This window comes from Bos mutus, chromosome 28, assembly GCF_027580195.1.
Source record: "Bos mutus isolate GX-2022 chromosome 28, NWIPB_WYAK_1.1, whole genome shotgun sequence".
NCBI lineage: Eukaryota > Metazoa > Chordata > Mammalia > Artiodactyla > Bovidae > Bos > Bos mutus.
The window spans coordinates 39,691,551-39,710,494 of record NC_091644.1 but is presented as its reverse complement, the minus strand read 5'-3'; the positions used below and the strand labels follow the sequence as shown (position 1 = coordinate 39,710,494).

Genomic DNA, 18,944 nt, shown 5'->3' with positions numbered 1-18,944 from the left:
AACATCTGATTTCTCCAATGCACCCTACGGTGGTGAAGGAAGACTGAATTTGTTTATTTTTGTATCTCACTACTGGCAGATTCTTAATATGCAGTAATGACTATCTGTTGAATAATAGATGACAGCATAGATGATACAGCTTTGTTAAGAGAAATTTTGCTTTTGAGAACATAATCCATTAATCCATTAAGTAACTCCAGGGTTTCACTGAGAAATAATTTACAGACAATAAATAGTGTGTGTATAGTTGTGTGTGTGTGTGTGTGTGTGTGTGTGTTAAGTCACTTAGTCATGTATGACTCTTTGTGACCCTATGGACTGTAGCCCACCAGGCTCCTCTGCCCGTGGAATTCTCCAGGCAAGAATACTGGAGTGGGTTTTCATTTCCTTCTTTAGGGGATCTTCCTGACCCAGGGATTGAACCCATGTTTCCTGCATTGCAGGCAGATTCTTTACCATCCGAACTATAGGGAAGTTTTATATATATATGCATATATATATATTTTTTATAATATAAATAATTATTGATAGTATGTATTGTGTAAAAGTACATATATATGCATGTATACATATATAACTGTAGTCTACAATATAAATAATTATTGCTAGTATACATTTTATATATTATATACAAGTATATAAATTATTATGTATCAATGCCATTGACTCATTTTAAGTTATATATATATATAAAACTCAGATTTATTGAGGCATAATTTACAGAGAGCAAAATTTGCCCTTTTTAGTGTCCAGTTCTATGAATCTTAGAACAATGCTTACAGTCACATGGCCACCACTTGGAATGCGGCACTGTGTCGCATCCACACTGCGGTATATAGCAGTCATTTGTTTTGTTTCGTTTGTATGTAGTTACTACAGCTTGCTTAACCATTCAGTAGCTGAAGGACCTCTGGGTTGTTTTCAGTACTGGTGAATATGAGTAAATCCACTCACGATATTCATGAGCAGAAGTTCATAAGAACATGTTGTCATTTCTCCTGAGTCAAACCCTAAGAGTGGCCCTACCGTTCTCCAAAAAGGCTGAACCATTCTGCACCCCAGTCGCAGGGACTGAGAATTCTAGTTGTTCTGCACCCTTGCCAGGACCGTTGCTTGTTTGTTCAAACTTAGCCATTCAGATCGAATGGATGAGTACATCAAGGGAAGAAAAAAGGAAGGATGCAGCAAAGGAGATGGAGTGAGGGAACACCCTGCTTCCCAATAAAGGGCCAGCGTGTTTCAGGGGCATGAAACTGGGGGTTCTTGATGCATTTCGCGTACTGGCTGGGCTGACTCCTTTTATTCCCTCTGTCAGATCTCTCATGATGAAGACAGAATCTTTTTTGAGAAGGCTGGGTAAACTGGGAAGTGGCCTGGCCTGTGGTCCTGGGAGTGGAAGAAGTACTGGGAGGGGCTGGAAGGGAAGTTGTACCAGTGTTTTGACTTTAGGAGTATCTTTTCTCTGGGGAGTAAACTCTGCCTCCAGAAAGTCAGAGAAGCATAGAGTTGCCCCAAAGAGAAGAGGCCCAAAGCAAAGCTCAAGGACCCCTTCTAGGCCAGCTTCTGGAGTGGAGACAGAGATTCAGAAAGGTTGGCGATAAAGATCTGTGAAGATCTGAATGGAGCTTTCCTGCTCTGTACCCTCAGGAACTGGAGCATCATTGAGGGTGCAGGAAGGTGCCGACTGGCCCCGAGCACACCCACGTAAGAAAGAGCACTGATCCACGGCTAAGAAATCTACAAGATAACACTATCAAACTATGGATATCAGGGCTAGGCATTCACGACAGTTAAAAGCCAAACTGAAATAGGTGCATTTATAACCTATTTATGATTAATGGAAAGAAACAAACTGCTTTATGGACTGAGTTGTGTCATGTCCTCTAATAAGGTATCAGTATGCTTAATTTTCTATGCAGATTAAGCCTGCCTGACCTGCAGTGATATTCATTTTCTCTGATGAAGCAGCATGCATCCAGAGATGCTAATTGGAGATTACTCCGAGTCTCTGGTACTTTTAAAGAAAAAGCCTTAACAACAGAATTAACTTTTGCTTAACTGTTCAAACTGTTTGATGTACAAATAAAACAATTTAAACCATGAAAAGCTGAGATCTTAGAACACACTGACCACACATCTGTATAATTAGATGAAAATGAGACAAAATTATGAACAACTAAAAGCACAATGTACTTATGAAACTGTCTAAATGCCTAATGTCAATGGCCCGGCAAAATTAGAATCCCATGGCTTCACATTAGAGATATTTATACTCCAACCACACCCCCTTCAAATTGGGCTGATACAAAGTTTAACAAAAAATAAACCAGCCTCTCCAGATATTTTCAAGTTTTAAATTATGATTTCAAATTAATCATGTATATGCAATTCAAATATAGCTAATAAGCAGGATACAATTCTTCCTAGACAATATTTTTGGCACAGAGGAGACAGTGAGGTGGATTAAAAATAGAGAGTGGTTTAAATTTGCATACTGATATGAGGGGAAAAAAGGTCGAATGCTTCAAAATGAAATAGATTACACGAAGAAAAAAGTAACTTCCTGTTACTATGGCAGATAAATCTTTCCATAGATTAATGTTGTACAAAGACTCTGAAGATATCCAGACCCTGGATCCTGGAATGGCTTGCCTTTAAGGACATCATAATGCTGATTTTTTTTGCCAGAATACCAATACCAAGGTTTACTGTCTGTATTTGATGTTTAGCATGTACAAACTAAAATGTTGTAATCAACAGTCATTCAATATTGAAAAGAGATCTAATCAGTTCTAAATCATGGAGGAATCCATTTCTAAACCAAATCAGGATACTTGATCAGTTCTATTTGCACAGTTTTATTTTTACCATCAGCATATTTACCAAGACATGCACTGTCTCCACAGTGATTTAAAAAAGTGAGTACTTAATTCTTCTTTTTTGGATTGAAGGAATCCATCTACACAACACATAAATAGCTTAAACGAGAGACAGGGGACTTTCCCGGGCAGGAGGGCTCCAGTGGTTAAGACTACATGCTTCCAACACATGGGGGATGGGTTCAATCCTTGCTTGGGGAACTAAGATCCCACATGCTGCATGGCCAAAAAATAAATAAAATAAAATATTAAAAAAAGAAAGAAAGAGAAGGAAGATATCCTCTTACCTGAATCTTTTTCAATTTGGACCACCAGTCTTGTGTTGGAATTATCCACACGCCTTGTACTAGAAAGAGCCACAAAAGAGTAAGAGGCAGTGATTAGATCCCTGCAAATGACAGCTGGCTCACAGAATCAGCTGTGTGAGTGGGAATCCAGGAGAGATGGAGCTCACATATTAGAGTTATGGTTCTGCATTGACAAGGCTGAAGGAAGAGAGGGGTCAGAGGGCGGGAAAAGTACAGAAGACATAGAGAGGGAAGAGATGTTTAGCACTTAGGTACAGGAGATAGACCTTCATCTTTTATCAATTCTGAGCATCCAGTCTACACAATAAAAGCAAGCATTGAAATTGTTAATGGACTACCACCCACTGACAGTATTTGAGAGCACTGCATACATAGTATCTTGCTTTTCAAACTGATTCCAGAACAGTCTTGATAAGTAGTCTGGGTCTCCACTACTTGCTTTCAAGCGTTGGGTGCATTCTTACAGACTTGTCTTAGGTTGAACCATAAGAATGAAAAACAGCTCTTTGCAGCTTAGGAAAAGGTGGACTGTCTATAGCCACAGTAACCAGTTGCCACCAGAACCAGTTTTAAACCTTTTCAGTTATGACAACTCACCTCAACTTATAGCTTTGGTAAAGCAGCCAGTTGACAGTGGCTGCTTGCTTCTGAAAGTCAGCCAGCAAGGGACAGGCTCAGTGCAGACTTCTGAGGGTGACCAATCCATAACAGGTTCCCCAGGTGACTGCCCTGCAGATGGTATCACCCCATTTCTGAATCTGAAACTCATCTGCCCTTGAACTTCAGATGTCCCCCAAACCCTTTATACGTGCAACGGTCTGTCCTGCTTGGAGAGACGATGTTGGACCAGCCTTGACTTATTTCAGACACTGAGTGGGGGTCTTGTCATTCTTTGAAATGACACCAACCACATGAAGCTAATGATATGTAACAGTTTATGGTCTAAAAAAATGGCAATTTTGTTAGGGGAACCACTGACTGAAACTGCCCCATTCTGGCCAAACACAATAGTAACTACTTGGCATGAGGTATCTTACAAGAGGAGATCCTAGTAAGGAATGCGGAACTAACAAGACATCACCAATCAGAAGAATTCAGGAAAGGTCAAATTGTCCTACCAACCTCCCGGAATCCTCCTTGCTAACATCCATCTTGGCTTAGGAAGGACCCTGAGTCAGAACAACTGGCCAGAGAAAACCTGGAAACTAACCCATTACCATAAAACCTGAGACTGTGAGCCACTTGGCAGAGCAGTCCTCCTGGGTTCCCACCTGGTGCCCCCCTTCCCACTGAAATCTCTTGCTTTGTCAGCACATGTGTCTCCTTAGACAATTCATTTCTGAGTGTTAGACAAGAGCCCACTGGCTGGAAAGGCCCTGGAAAGTATCCCTCTTCCTACAAAAATTTCATAAGGCTAAACCTATGCCATAAAGGGCTTTCACTAGAAATAGACCACTGAATGGGGGGTTCCATACAAGTTTGAACATAATGAGCAGCTCATCTTTACCATATCTATGTTTCAGATATATGAGAACTATCTAGGCAGGATCCTGTTGGAGTTTTGTAGACTAGAGCTCCAGCTGAGTTGTACAGAAGGGATACTCTGTTACAGCTCGAAACGGTCACGGTGTTCTATTACTGCTTCCTTTTCCTTGCAAATACCTTCAGATCGGTTTTGAAAACAAAAGAGCCCAGGTGGCAGAAAATAAAGCGAACAACAAAATTCTTTCTAATGAAGGCCGTAATCCCATGTCGGCATGGTGAGTCCCTGAATGGAATTTTAATTTCACCTTAAGACCTAGGACAAATGGAATTTTCAGCAGCAGAATAAACAATTTTTAAAGTGAGATTGAGCCAAAAGAAAGTCATTTACCAAACTCTTCAGGGAATTAAAACACCTTCTAAAACTATGTTAAATGAAAAGCTATCTGCAAAAGGCTTTGGACGCAGAGGGCTCAATTCTGATCAGCAGTAACTAATCCACGCTGCCTGTGTGCCCTGAGGGCCTCTGGCTCGCCAGCAGACTCTCTAAGAAGGGCAAGTGTCAGCCTTACTGGGTATTCAAGGTTTTCTCCAGTGCTTTCCTCCTGTAAATTTGGTGCTTACCACTCAAAGGTGCTAATTAGCTCAGTAATTGGATTTCTGCTTTCACGGTCCTATTGCAGGAACATTCTGTTCTGTTGCTCAGTGTGTGGTATGGTCAGTTGCTCAGTCATGTCCGACTCTCTGCGGCCCCATGGACTGTAGCCTGCCAGGCTCCTCTGTCCATGAGATTTTCTAGGCAAGAATACTGGAATGTGTTGCTATTTCCTACCCCAGGGGATCTTCCCAACCCAGGGATCAAACCTACATCTCTTGTGTCTCCCGCACTAGCTAGCGGATTCTTTACCACTAGCGCCACCTGGTGGGGACTTCCAACTCACTCCCCAATCTCAGTTCAGTTCCGTTCAGTCGCTCAGTTGTGTCTCTTTGCGACCCCATGAATCGCAGCACGCCAGACCTCCCTGTCCAGCACCAACTCCCAGAGTTCACTCAGACTCACGTCCATCGAGTCAGTGATGCCATCCAGCCATCTCATTCTCCGTCGTCCCCTTCTCCTCCTGCCCGCAATCCCTCCCAGCATCAGAGTCTTTTCCAATGAGTCAGCTCTTCGCATGAGGTGGCCAAAGTATTGGAGTTTCAGCTTTAGCATCATTCCTTCCAAAGAAATCCCAGGGCCGATCTCCTTCAGAATGGACTGGTTGGATCTCCTTGCAGTCCAAGGGACTCTCAAGAGTCTTCTCCAACACCACAGTTCAAAAGCATCAATTCTTCAGTGCTCAGCTTTCTTCACAGTCCAACTCTCACATCCATACATGACCATTGGAAAAACCATAACCTTGACTAGACAGACCTTTGTTGGAAAGTAATGTCTCTGCTTTTGAATATGCTATCTAGGTTGGTCATAACTTTTCTTCCAAGGAGTAAGTGTCTTTTAATTTCATGGCTGCAGTCACCATCTGCAGTGATTTAGGAGTTCCAAATGCCGGAGTGGTTAGGTGTGTATGCTCTTAGCATCTGCCTGGCAAAATTAAGGCTCACTGCTTGTCACAGTGTTCCAAGGGCCACAAGCCAAGAGTCCAGTAATATGATATAGGTCTTCCCAGAGAAGGTGACTCACTCTGAAGCATCTCTCCCTTATGTTAATATGGAATGCCAACAGCAAAGCTCATTCCCTCCCTTCAAGCTTTGCCTTTCTACCTCCTCATCTAAATCCAGCACCTTGTCTCATGTGGCTTCACCTGAGGAGCTTAAGTAATTTAATAGAAACTTGATTACACTGTTTCAAGTTCCGGTTTGACAGCTCACATAGACTATTTATGGGAGAAGTAGTTCCCATTTTTCATGAGGAAGTGTGACTGGCTGGAGTAAGAACTTTGATGGGCATCTGCTCGTATGGAGAAACCAGGATGGATGGACTGTAGTTCTCTTCATGGGGCAGGACAGCATTGGAGAAATCTGGACAATGAGAAGGCAGTCAGACACTAAACAGAAGGACACTGTCACATTTTAAGTTGAATATATGCACAAGTTTCATTTGGGTTAGTATTTTTTAACGGTTTTTGTGTTTATATTCATACGGGATATTGGTCTAAGGTTGTCTTTTCTTGAGATGAATTTGTCTGGCTTTGGTATCAGGGTAATACTGGCCCCACAGAATGATTTAAGAACTATGCCTTCCTCCACTCTTTTTTGGGGAGATTTAAGAATAACTGATGGTAATTCTTCTCTAATCATTTTAGAGAATTTGAGAGTCAAGCTAACCGATTCTGGGCTTTTCTTTGTTGCGAGTTTTTGATTACCTATTAATTCCCTTTAATTGTTATGGGTTTACTCAGATTATCTATTTCTTTTTCAGCCAATTTTGGTAGTGTGTGTATTTCTATGAATTCTTCTGGTTTGGCTAGCTTATCTCATTTGTTGATACACAGTAGTTTGTAGAATTCTCTTTCAATTATGTAATGTTGGTAAAAATGTTCTCAACTTTTAACTGTGATTTTAGTAATTTGAGTCTCTTTTTTCTTGGTCATTCTTGGTAAATGTTTGTCAATTTTGTCAATCTTTTCAAAGAATCAAATTTTGGTTTAATCTATTCTTTCTATTGTTTTCCTATCCTCTATTTCATTTCTCATCATTTTAATTTTTATTATTTTGTTCTGTCTGCTTACTTTGGTTTAGTTGGCTCCTTTTTTCTAGTTTCTTAACACGGAAGACTAGCTTATTGATTTGAGATTTTTCTTATTTTTTGTAATTTAGGCATTGACAGTATGAATTTCTCTCTGAGCACTGCTTTTGCTACATCCTGTCAACTACAAATTGGCACTTACTGTGGGCACTTGCCTGGTGGGCTACAGTCCACGGGGTTGCAAAGAGTCGAACACGACCGAGCCACTAAGCACGTCTAGCCCCACTAGGATTGCCTCGTGTGCGGCTACAGCTGCTGGCCTTCCACACCCTCTGAGAGGCCTTCCAGGTGGAGAGCAGAGGTGAGGCACTCTGTGATCTGGGGGAATAGAACTGGCAGGGCAGGTCTTTAGAGAGTTAGATATTTTTAGGAGCTGATTTTATGAGCCCAAGTCTTGATCTCCTCATATCTAGAAAAGCATTGCAATCCTTCATGGGATGACTGTTTCTCATGACTAGAAGAAACCTTCTGAAGAAACATGTGCTTGATTGTATGTACACTTCCTTCACCAAAATCACATATATACTGTCCTTCTCCACTACATTAAAAAAAGTATTTTAATTGGAAGATAATTGCTTTACAATATTATGTTGGTCTCTGCCACACATCACCATGAACCAGCCATAAGTGTACATATGCCCCTCCCTCTTGAACTTCCTTCTCCCCCCGCAACCCCTCTAGGTTGTCAGAGAGCACTGGTTTAAGCTCCCGGCGTCATACAGCGAATTCCCACGATCTACTTTACATATGGTAATGTACATGTTTCAGTGTTACTCTCTGAATTCACCCCACCCTCTCCTTCTCCCACCGTGTCCACAAGTCTCTTCTCTATACCTGCATCTTCACTGCTGTCCCACAAACAGGTTCATCAGCACCATCTTTCTAGATTTCACATATATGCGTCCATATATGATATTTGGAACAGTTCTCAGAGGTGTTTAAGGTGCTGTCTCCTGGGCTGCAGCCCTCATTTTGCCCCAAATACGACTTAACTTGCAACGTTCCTGTTGCGCTTTTTTAAAGTTGACAATACCACACGTTTTCACAGACTGTGCTCTCCTTTTCATTCACTACAAAATACTTTTAAATTTTCTCTTGTGATTTCTTTTCTGACTCATAGGTTGTTTAAGGTAACTTTATTTTATACATCTTTGGGAATTTTCTAGATTTCCTCTTGCTGTTAATTTCTAATTTCATTCCATTGTAGCTGGAGAACATACGTTATATAATTTCAATCCTTTTAAATTTACTGAGGTTTGTTTTATGGCCCAACACATGGTCTATCGTGTCCATGTGCACATGTCGAAAGTGTTTTTTGAAAAACTTTTGCTTTGCAAAATACTCTGCCCAAAGGTCAAAAAAACCAGGTACAGACTGTGGGAAAATATCTTTAAACCTCATATCTAACAAAGTACAAGTGTTTAGAATAAATAAACAACTCTCAAAACTCAACAGTAAAAAACAAAACAAAGAAACCAAAACAAACAAAACCCCCACAAAGAATGCAAAAGAAAACGAACAGAGACATGAACAAACATTTCTGTGACGAGGAATATTGACAACAAATAAACTCAGAAAAAGATGTTCAATATCGTAATTCATAAGAGAACCATAGGTTAAAACCACAAGGAGGAATCATTATATACACCCAGAAGAATGACCAAAGTAAGAAATAGTGAAAATATCCACACACTGCCAAGGATATGCATAAACTAGATCTCTTACACATTGCTGGTGGGGATGTAAACGGTATCACTTCTCTGAAAAAATGTACGGCAGTTTCTTTTCTAAAAAATTACCATTCTGTTGTGCAGTCACCAAGTCGTTTCCAACTCTGCGACCCTGTGGACTGCAGCATGCCAGATTCCTCGATCCTTCACTATCTCCCAGAGTTTGCTCAAACTCATGTCCATTAAGTCAGTGATGCTATCTAACCATCTCATCTTCTGCCACCCTCTTCTCCTTTTGCCTTCAATCTTTCCCAGCATCAGGGTCTTTTCCAATGAGTTGGCTCTTTGCATCAGGTGGCCAAAGTATCAGACCTTCAGCTTCAGCATCAGTCCTTCCAATGAAAATTCATGGTTGATTTCCTTTAGGATTGACTGGTTTCATCTCTTTGCAATCCAAGAGACTCAAGAGTCTTTTCTAGCATCATAATTCAAAAAGATCAATTCTTTGGCCCTCAGCCTTCTTTAATTAAGGTCCAACTCTCACATTGGTACATGACTACTGGAAAAACTGGAAATTTGAGTTTACAGACTCAGGTTGGCAAAGTGATGTCTCTGCTTTTTAATACACTGTCTAGCAAGCATATGAACCATATGAGCATAACTACCATATGAGCTAGCAATTATATTCCTGGCCAATTATGCCAGAGAAGTGAAGACTTATGTTCACCCAAAACCCCACAGACCAATGCCCCTAGCAGCTTTATTCATAAAAGCCAAAATCTGGAAGCAACCCAGATGCCCCTCTGCTGTTCAGTCACTAAGTTGTGTCCAACTCTTTGCAACCCCATGAACTGCAGCAAGCCAGGCTTCCCTGCCCTTCACTATTGCTCCTTGGAAGAAAAGCTATGACAAACCTAAAAAGTGTATTAAAAAGCAGAGATATCATTTTGCCAACAAAGGTCTGTATAGTCAAAGCTATAGTCATGTACACTAGTCATATACAGATGTGAGTTGGACCAAAAGAAGGTTTCCCTTAATGACTGAGTTGCTAAGCAGACTGTTGTTTCCCTACTATGAGATGTGCTGTGCTGTACTTAGTCGCTCAGTCATGTCTGACTCTTTGAGACCCCATGGACTGTAGCTCGCCAGGCTCCTTTGTCTATGGGGATTCTCCAGACAAGAATACTGGAGAGGGTTGCCATGCCATCCGCCAGGGGTTCTTCCTAACCCAGGGATCAAACCCAGGTGTCCTGCATTGCAGGCAAATTCTTTACTGTCTGAGCCACCAGGGAAGCCCATACTATGAGATACTGCTTAGCAATTACAGTTATTGACATGCCATGATCTGCATGAATCTTCAGTGAACTATGGTTGAGTGAAAACAGCCAATCCCATGAAGTTAATTGTAGTAGGATTCCATTCATATAAAATTCTTGAAATAACAAAATTAGAGAACAGATCAATGATTACAGGAGTTAAGAAACGGTGAGCTGCAGAACCGAAGAGTGTGTTTTGAATATAAAAAGGCAGCAGCAGAGATCTCTGTGTGGGTGGACATGGTCAATATCTCAACTGGACCAATATCAATATCCCAGTGATAGCGGTGCAAGATGTTAACACATGTAAATTGAATAAAAGGTATATGGGGAGATCTCTTTTTAATATTTCTTTCAACCCCATGTAAATTTATACTTTAGCTTTAAAAAAAAGTTTAAAAAATCTCCATACACATGTATACATGTAGCTGAGTCCTTTGCTCTTCACCTGAAACTATCACAATATTGTTAATTGGTTATATTGCAATACAAAATGAAAACCTTTTTTTAAAAAAGTGATACTGGATCATGGAAAAAGCAAGAGAGTTCCAGAAAAACATCTATTTCTGCTTTATTGACTATGCCAAAGCCTTTGACTGTGTGGATCACAATAAACTGTGGAAAATTCTGAAAGAGATGGGAATACCAGACCACCTGACCTGCCTCTTGAGAAACCTATGTGCAGGTCAGGAAGCAACAGTTAGAACTGGACATGGAACAACAGACTGGTTCCAAATAGGAAAAGGAGTATGTCAAGGCTGTATATTGTCACCCTGCTTATTTAACTTATATGCAGAGTACATCATGAGAAATGCTGGGCTGGATGAAGCACACGCTAGAATCAAGATTGCTGGGAGAAATATCAATAACCTCAGATATGCAGATGACACCACCCTTATGGCAGAAAGTGAAGAAGAACTAAAGAGCCTGCTGATGAAAGTGAAAGAGGAGAGTGAAAAAGTTGGCTTAAAGCTCAACATTCAGAAAACTAAGATCATGGCATCTGGTCCCATCACTTCATGGCAAATAGATGGGGAAACAGTGGAAACAGTGTCAGACTTTATTTTTGGGGGCTCCAAAATCACTGCAGATGGTGATTGCAGCCATGAAATTAAAAGACGCTTACTCCTAAGAAGGAAAGTTATGACCAACCTAGATAGCATATTCAAAAGCAGAGACATTACTTTGCCAACAAATGTCCGTGTAGTCAAGGCTATGGTTTTTCCAGTAGTCATGTATGGATGTGAGAGTTGGACTGTGAAGAAAGCTGAACACCGAAGAATTGATGCTTTTGAACTGTGGTGTTGGAGAAGACTCTTGAGAGAGTGCCTTGGACTGCAAGGAGATCCAACCAGTCCATTCTGAAGGAGATCAGTCTTAGGTGTTCATTGGAAAGACTGATGCTAAAGCTGAAACTCCAATACTTTGGCCATGTCATGCGAAGAGTTGACTCTGATACTGGGAGGGATTGGGGGCAGGCAGAGAAGGGGACGACAGAGGATGAGATGGCTGGATGGCATCACCGACTCGATGCACATGAGTTTGAGTGAGTTCCGGGAGTTGGTGATGGACAGGGAAGCCTGGCCTGCCGCAATTCATGGAGTCATGGAGAGTCAGACATGACTGAGCTACTGAACTGATACATAAAAAAAAAAAAAAAACTCAATAGCTAGTAGCAGGCCTGAATTCTATATGTGACTATAATGCATTCATGTGTGATTCTCATCTCTCACCTTAACTTGCTTGCATTGCAAATTAGGATCACTTCTCTCGTTTCAGTCAGAAAAATCCAAGACTCTCCAACATTTCAACTACGGGATATGAAGTCCAACTATTTATTCACTAGTAAGTCATAAATATTTAGGGGATGAAAGTGTTTCTGCAAATGCAACTAATCAAAACAGTAATAAAAATTTCTAGTTGCATGTGGCTGGGTCTAAATGGGGAACTGAATAGATGGAGATGCAAGAGATTACAAGGGATTCCTAAGTATTAAATGATCAGGGTGCTGCTGGTTTTGTTTCCACAAGAGTAACATGACTGACTTAAGGTTTTGACTTCTGGGTACAATAGCCTCCTGGTAAAAAGAGGCCCAATTTGACAGTGTTTTATTTAGAGTTCTGAATGATATTTCTCCTGGGGATGAAGACACATTTATTTTTTTATTAGTGACCACTGGTATGTACAGAATTTGAATCAAGGTGAGCACACAGAAAAAAGAAATGCCAACTGTTGGCAATGAGATTGCAGGATTTTGCAGTGACATGCACAGCCCTGACAAATTACCTCCAGACCCTCCTGTGTTCACGGCCACACGTCTCAAGGGAGATAGCAAACCCAGAAGACACGCTCTCCAAACATGAAGCCTGTTCAGACACGGTGCTGTTTTGGCCTCGAGGGACGTGGCACTTAATAAAATCACACCAGCTCCTTTTTCTGCTGAGATGGACTTCATTTTTCCTTTGTTATTTCATTCACTCCTAATATATAATGTTTTACCTGACCCATGCTCAATCTTCAAACCTGTTACAAAACCAAGTTTAACTAAAATGGTGCTCCTAATTCTATAATCACCATGAGACACCTTGCCAAATCAGTTACACTGACTAAAATGATAAATAAAGGTGTCATATGCAGGTTTGTGGGGCTTCCCTGGCAGCTCAGCAGTAAACAATCCTCCTGCCATGTAGGAGACTCGGGTTTAGTCCTGGTGGGAAAGATCCCCTGGAGTAGGAAATGGCAACCTGCTCCAGCATTCTTGCCTAGGAAACTCCATGGACAGAGGAGCCTGGTGGGCTACAGTCCACGGGGCTGGAAATAGTCGGACACAACTTACTGACTAAACAACAATAATAACAATGCAGGCTTGATTTTTCATGCTTGCATTTGCAGTGATGGTGTACCTTATGAAAAATAATTTGGCCTGGAAACATTATACAAAAGCAATAAGGCAGGGGAACCCTAAGAATAAGACTGAAAATTTAAGTTGATAAATCTGATTTCTGTTTGTAACTTGGCTTATGATTTATTAAATTACTTGAGAGATGTAGAAAGACTCCCATAATTCTTCGGACCTTCAGTGTTCTGAGTGTACAAAATGGCAACTAAAAAAAACAGCACTTTTGATATGCAACTGAAATATAGAGCCCTTCTTCTGACTGTCTACTGCAAAACTAAACAAAGAATCACTTAACCTTGTACCAGGCCTGTTACCCAAGGGAATTAGGAGGGACAATGGATAAATAGGAAATAGTTTTTATATCACTGCATCAGTACATCTGGGTATAGATTTCTTTTATGGGGAAAAAAAAGAACAGTAATTTTTAATCCTAATATGTTTTTTCAAATTTGATTCTAAATACTAAAATTGTATTGAATCCTGGCTCTAAGAGCACAGGCATTATAGACAACAGGAAATGAGATCATTCACCTCCTCCAATTGTCCTCTGTCTCCCCAGCTTTTCCCCCAGGCAGTGTCTTTGACAATGACAAGAAAAACCTCCTCAGAAGGCTTTATCCTGGATAACTTTAATGAGAAAGCTAGTGTTCTCTCATTGTGGACTACTCTTAAAATTAGAGATTTTTTAAAATTTCATTCTCTATGCAAACAATACTTCCTGTATTGTTTGCAAGCTTTAACACTTTGGCCACCTGATGAGAACAGCTGACTTATTGGAAAAGACCCTGATGCTGGGAAAGACTGAAAGCAAAAGGAGAAGGGGACAGCAGAGGATGAGATAGTTAGATAGCATCACTCACTCAAGGACATGAATTTGAGCAAACTCCAGGAGATAACAGAGGACAGAGGATCCTGGTGTGCTATGTACATGGTATCACAAAGAACTGGACACTACTTAGCAACTGAACAACAAAAATAATACAGTGTTCTTTAAAATCCACTAAGAACTTTCTCTTCTCTCAAACCTCAAAGTATTCCTCTCTCCAAAGCTTCCCCAGTCTCTAGGAAATTAAGCTCCAACCACACAAACACCAAAATATGTAACTTAATTAGACAAGACAAAACAGAAAAAGAATATAATACATTAAATTGCCATTATTCTTATCAGGTAACGTTTTTACTAATTCTCACATATGGGATTATTTTTCCATTATTGGTCATTTTTCATTGAAACCAGCTTGATGGGGAGCATCCATCTACTTAATTGTGTTTACAGACAGACAGACAAACACAGTAACTGAGACATGAAAGAGCATTATAAACCCTATGGAGTGGTGATGATGGCAGAACGCTTTCAAAGTGACAAGAAAAAAAGAGCATGACTTCCTACGTTCACATAATGCATTCATTTCATTAATCAGCCAATTGAATCATAAACTCTGAAAGAGCAACCATATGTGAAGTCTGGGACAGTTCTTAGCCTTCAATAAACAAGGACTAAAGTCAGTCTTGGACGTCTGCTCAGAGTATTGTGAATGATAAATGTTGCCTGCCATATCAGCAGACAAAAGATGCTGCAGCCATCATGCCGTGCGCTAGAGCCACCCAATGGTGTACCCTGCGGCTTTCCGTGGCCCAGTGGTAGACAATCTGTCTGCCAATGCAGGAGATGCAGGTTTGATCCCTGGGTCAGGAAGATCCCCTGGAGAAGGGAATGGTGACCCACTCCAGTATTCTTGCCTGGAAAATCCCATGGACAGAGGAACCTGATGGGCCACAGTCCATGGAATTGCAAAAGAGTTAGACATGGCTTAGCAAGTAAACAACAAAAAACAGTGGTTCCCTCCGAGGGGACTCAGGATGGGAGAACACAGGATGCTGGCTCCAGAGAGCTGACGTGAGTGTCACAGGAATCACTTCAATGAGCCCAGACTCTTGCATCTGCCCATACATAAGAAAGTGCTAAATTCCTTGAGATGTCTGATTTTCTCTAATTAACAGTAATCATTTGATGCTCTGGGACTACCTGGTCTATGTTGCAAAACTATATACCTTGATTCCTCCCTTACCTCTTCTGAGCAGTTCCTCAGAGCTTTTGAGAGGCTGTCTCCGGGGCTTGCAGGCTTCAGCAAGTCCTTGGAATAAAACATAATCCTCAACTTTTCGGCTGTGCTTTCTTTTCAGTTGACAGTTACAAAATTAAAGAGTCTTCTGCCTGTGCCCCCCATGACTGCAATGTTAAGGAATGAGTTTGAACCTAGAGTTCCAAATGCAAAAGTCCCCCAGGACCCAGAGTGGCCATCCCTTAGCCAACTGTGTCACTGATGGGGACAGTGTGGCCAGTAGCATCACAGAGAACTGCCTGATCACAGAGAACTTTGAAAGGGCTCAGGGTTCTTGGCATTGGGGAGTGAACCCTCAACTGTGCAAATACCTCCATCTGCCCAATAAATCTCCTGAGCCGGCAACACTCGAGCCCTGCAGTAAAAAGGTCTGAGAGGCAAAAGCTGAGGACTTCTGCCTTCCTTTGTTTAGAATCAATCAATTCCATCTCCAACACATGCCTGAAAGCTGGAAAAGCTGCCAGGCCTGAGAAGGGCTCTGCCTGTATGCTGTGCTAGGCTGACACTCCCTGCAGACTCAGACACACAGCCTTGCTGGATGACCTTGACTCCCAGGTGACCTTGATACATTGCGTCAGCAGCACCAGACTGCCGGGGAGCAGGTGGGCAGGTGGAGGGCTTCCCGCAGGCGCCCAGTCAACTTCACTGCTCCGCACCTTCCAGATTTTCTAACGGCTCAGCAGGGTGGAACAGGACTCTGGGTAAAATTATGCACTGCAGCACAATGAATAATAAGCTCAAACTTGTGCTATTTGAGAAATTCAACGCTCTGGAGTTCCTCAAAAGCATCATCCTTCTGGAATTCATTTGCATAATCGCTCTTCACCACACCTGAAGTGTCAAACCTTATTCCTGGGTACATGGTGTGCGAGCTTTCTCATCCGTCAGCAAAACAGCTGGATGGGGCCAAGGTCATCATTTAGCGTCTCAGACGTAACAGCATTCAGACACAGATAGTGGGATTCCGGTTGAGAAAATGCAAGGCAGAGATGTGGAAGTTCTGATAAGACACAGGATGTATCAGCCAGAGAGCAGAGAAGGCTCAGACTCCTTTCTGCCAGTCCACCCTTCCCTGCAATTGTAGACTAGACTCACAGACTTATAGTGCTAAAGATTTTACCTTTGTGCTGTCATTCCCCTAAATAAAATGGTGAGGGAAAGATCCTTTTGATTAAAGCTATTACTTGCTTTTATTATGAGTGTTTAGATTTCAGGTGATAGGAAACCCAACTGGAAACGGCTTAAGAAAAATCTGAAACGCATTGACTCACATAGCTGAAAGGTCAATGGAGCCCAGCTGGACTCAGGGGCTAGAGTGGATGGTGTCATCAGGAATCATTCTTCACGTCCCTCAACCCTGCCTGTTTGCTGTGTTTTCAGGTCAGTTCACACCTCATGGGGACAAAAAGGCTGCCAGAAGCATTAACCTTTCATTCTACACCACCAAGTCCAGTGGGAAATAGGATTCTCCTCTCCTGCAGGCTTGGCACACCCCAAAGTCCCAGAGCTCACTCAGGCCAGGCAGAAACAATCCATCTCCAGGACTCTGGGTTTCACACCTTGTTTTTCTATTGTCTTTTTGGCCACAGTTTCACTCGCTCATCTGTTTCTTGCTTACCTGTGGCCTGAAGTCCAGGACAGTATTTACGCAGAACTAGGTTCTACTAAAATGAAATGAAACATGAGTCAGGATACACGTCCACAGACTCAGCTCATGTATCCCCAGGAACCTGGCTGAGGTTTACTGATACTAAACTCTGAGCTCCTTTGGCTCTTCAGTCTGTCTTGACACCTCCAGTTCATTATACATAACTGAGAATGTTTATTGCTGGCTTATCTTCACTTCTATCACTTTCAGAAAGTTTGAGACTTAGTCCAGTTTCCCACCCTGCCTATCCTTGTAAGTCCCAGGATGCACTGCCTCCTCAGACATGGCTTAAACCATGCTAATCCCAAAACACGCCTCCTTTATCAACAGACACCCGTATGGAACCTCAAAGTGACTCTCAAGCATTTCTAAATGGCTCAAAACATCCAGATGTCTATATGCATCAGACTTTGACTCCCTTCTAGGGGGAGGATTCCCAAAGACCTATCATTAGCTCCCAATAAAAGTGAGGGTGTTTCCTGATTCCTTTCACAAGCCTATCAAGTTACTGGAGACTCCAGAGAGCTAAGGGCACTGAAGGCTGCAGACAGGAATTTCTCAAATTGCCTGTTTAAAAAGAAAATTGCCTCTGAATTAATTAGTCTGACTCCCTTTCTGGGAAATTAGAAGACACTTGATCCTTGGACCTCTGGAGAAGGAAACAGCAACCCACTTCAGTATTCTTGCCTGGGAAATCCCATGGACAGAGAAGCCTGACAGACTACAGTCTATGGGGTCACAAGAGTTGGACATGCTCCTTGGAAGGAAAGGTATGACAAACGTAGACAGCATGTTAAAAAGCAGAGACATCACTTTGCCGACAAAGGCCCATATAGTCAAAGCTATGGTTTGCCAGTGGCTGTGTATGGATGTGAGAGTTGGACCATAAAGAAGGCTGAGCCCTGAAGAATTGATGCTTTTAAACTGTGGTGTTGGAGAAGACTCTTGAGAGTCCCTTGGACTGCAAGGAGACCCAACCAGTCTATCCTAAAGGAAATCAATTCTGAATATTCACTAGAAGGACTGATGCTGAAGCTGCAGCTCCAATACTTTGGCCACCTGATGTGAAGAGCCAATTCACTGGAAAAGACCTTGATGCTGGGAAATGGTGAAAGGCTGAGGACAGGAGGAGAAGAGGGTGACAGAGGATGACATGGTTGGATGGCATCACTGACTCAACAGACATGAGTTTGAGTAAACTCTGGGAGATAATGAAGGGACAGGGAAGCCTGGTGTGCTGCAGTCCATGGGGTCACAAAGAGTCAGACGTGACTGAGTGACTGAGTAACAACAACCCTTTCTGGGCTTGAGCTTTTATTCAGGACCTCAGGTGAACTCATGAGGGTACCTCAGGCTTCAATCCTGCTCTGAAGTCACATCTACCCACCTGGCATGGTCTGGAACCAGTGCGCCCCAGTGCCTCACATCATTGGTGGTTCTGGATCTCCCAGTGGGAGAGGCTACCATTGCTGGTTCTGGCAGTCCTGGAGGCAGCAGGCTGTACCCGAGAGGACGCCCCTTCACCTTCCTGTGTGGGATCCAGGGCTCCTGAGAATCAGGCAGAACTGCAGCTCCTGATCAGGGCCTCCGGAAGGAGCACTGAGGCACCTAGCTCAGGGCCACGGGAGCATCACAAGGTCCCCTCGGAAACAGGGAATGATGAACCCCCCAGCGATGGTCCAGATCTGGCCAGGTGGCCACTCACCACCTCTCACGCAGCCTGAGGAGGGGGCTCCAAGCGCCTGAGCTGCGAGGCTCCAGTGGTTCAGTCATCAGTGAGACCACTCAGAGGATGATCCCAGGAGTGGCCTTGGGCAAGTCGGGCTTTTCCGGTGGCTCAGTGGTAAAGAATCAGCCTGCAGTGTAGGAGCTGCAG

The 18,944-nt window shown here is 42.4% G+C and overlaps 1 protein-coding gene across 1 annotated transcript in view; it reads right to left on the bottom strand.

Moving 5' to 3' along the window:
* The window catches only part of PCNX2 (pecanex 2), a 311,350-nt gene that overhangs the window by 71,976 nt on the left and 220,430 nt on the right, over positions 1–18,944 (bottom strand). Inside the window, exon 24 of the mRNA XM_005891898.3 lies at positions 3,167–3,225. Within this exon, the coding sequence (XP_005891960.1) occupies positions 3,167–3,225 (59 nt within the window). The remainder of the gene's footprint in view (positions 1–3,166; positions 3,226–18,944) is intronic.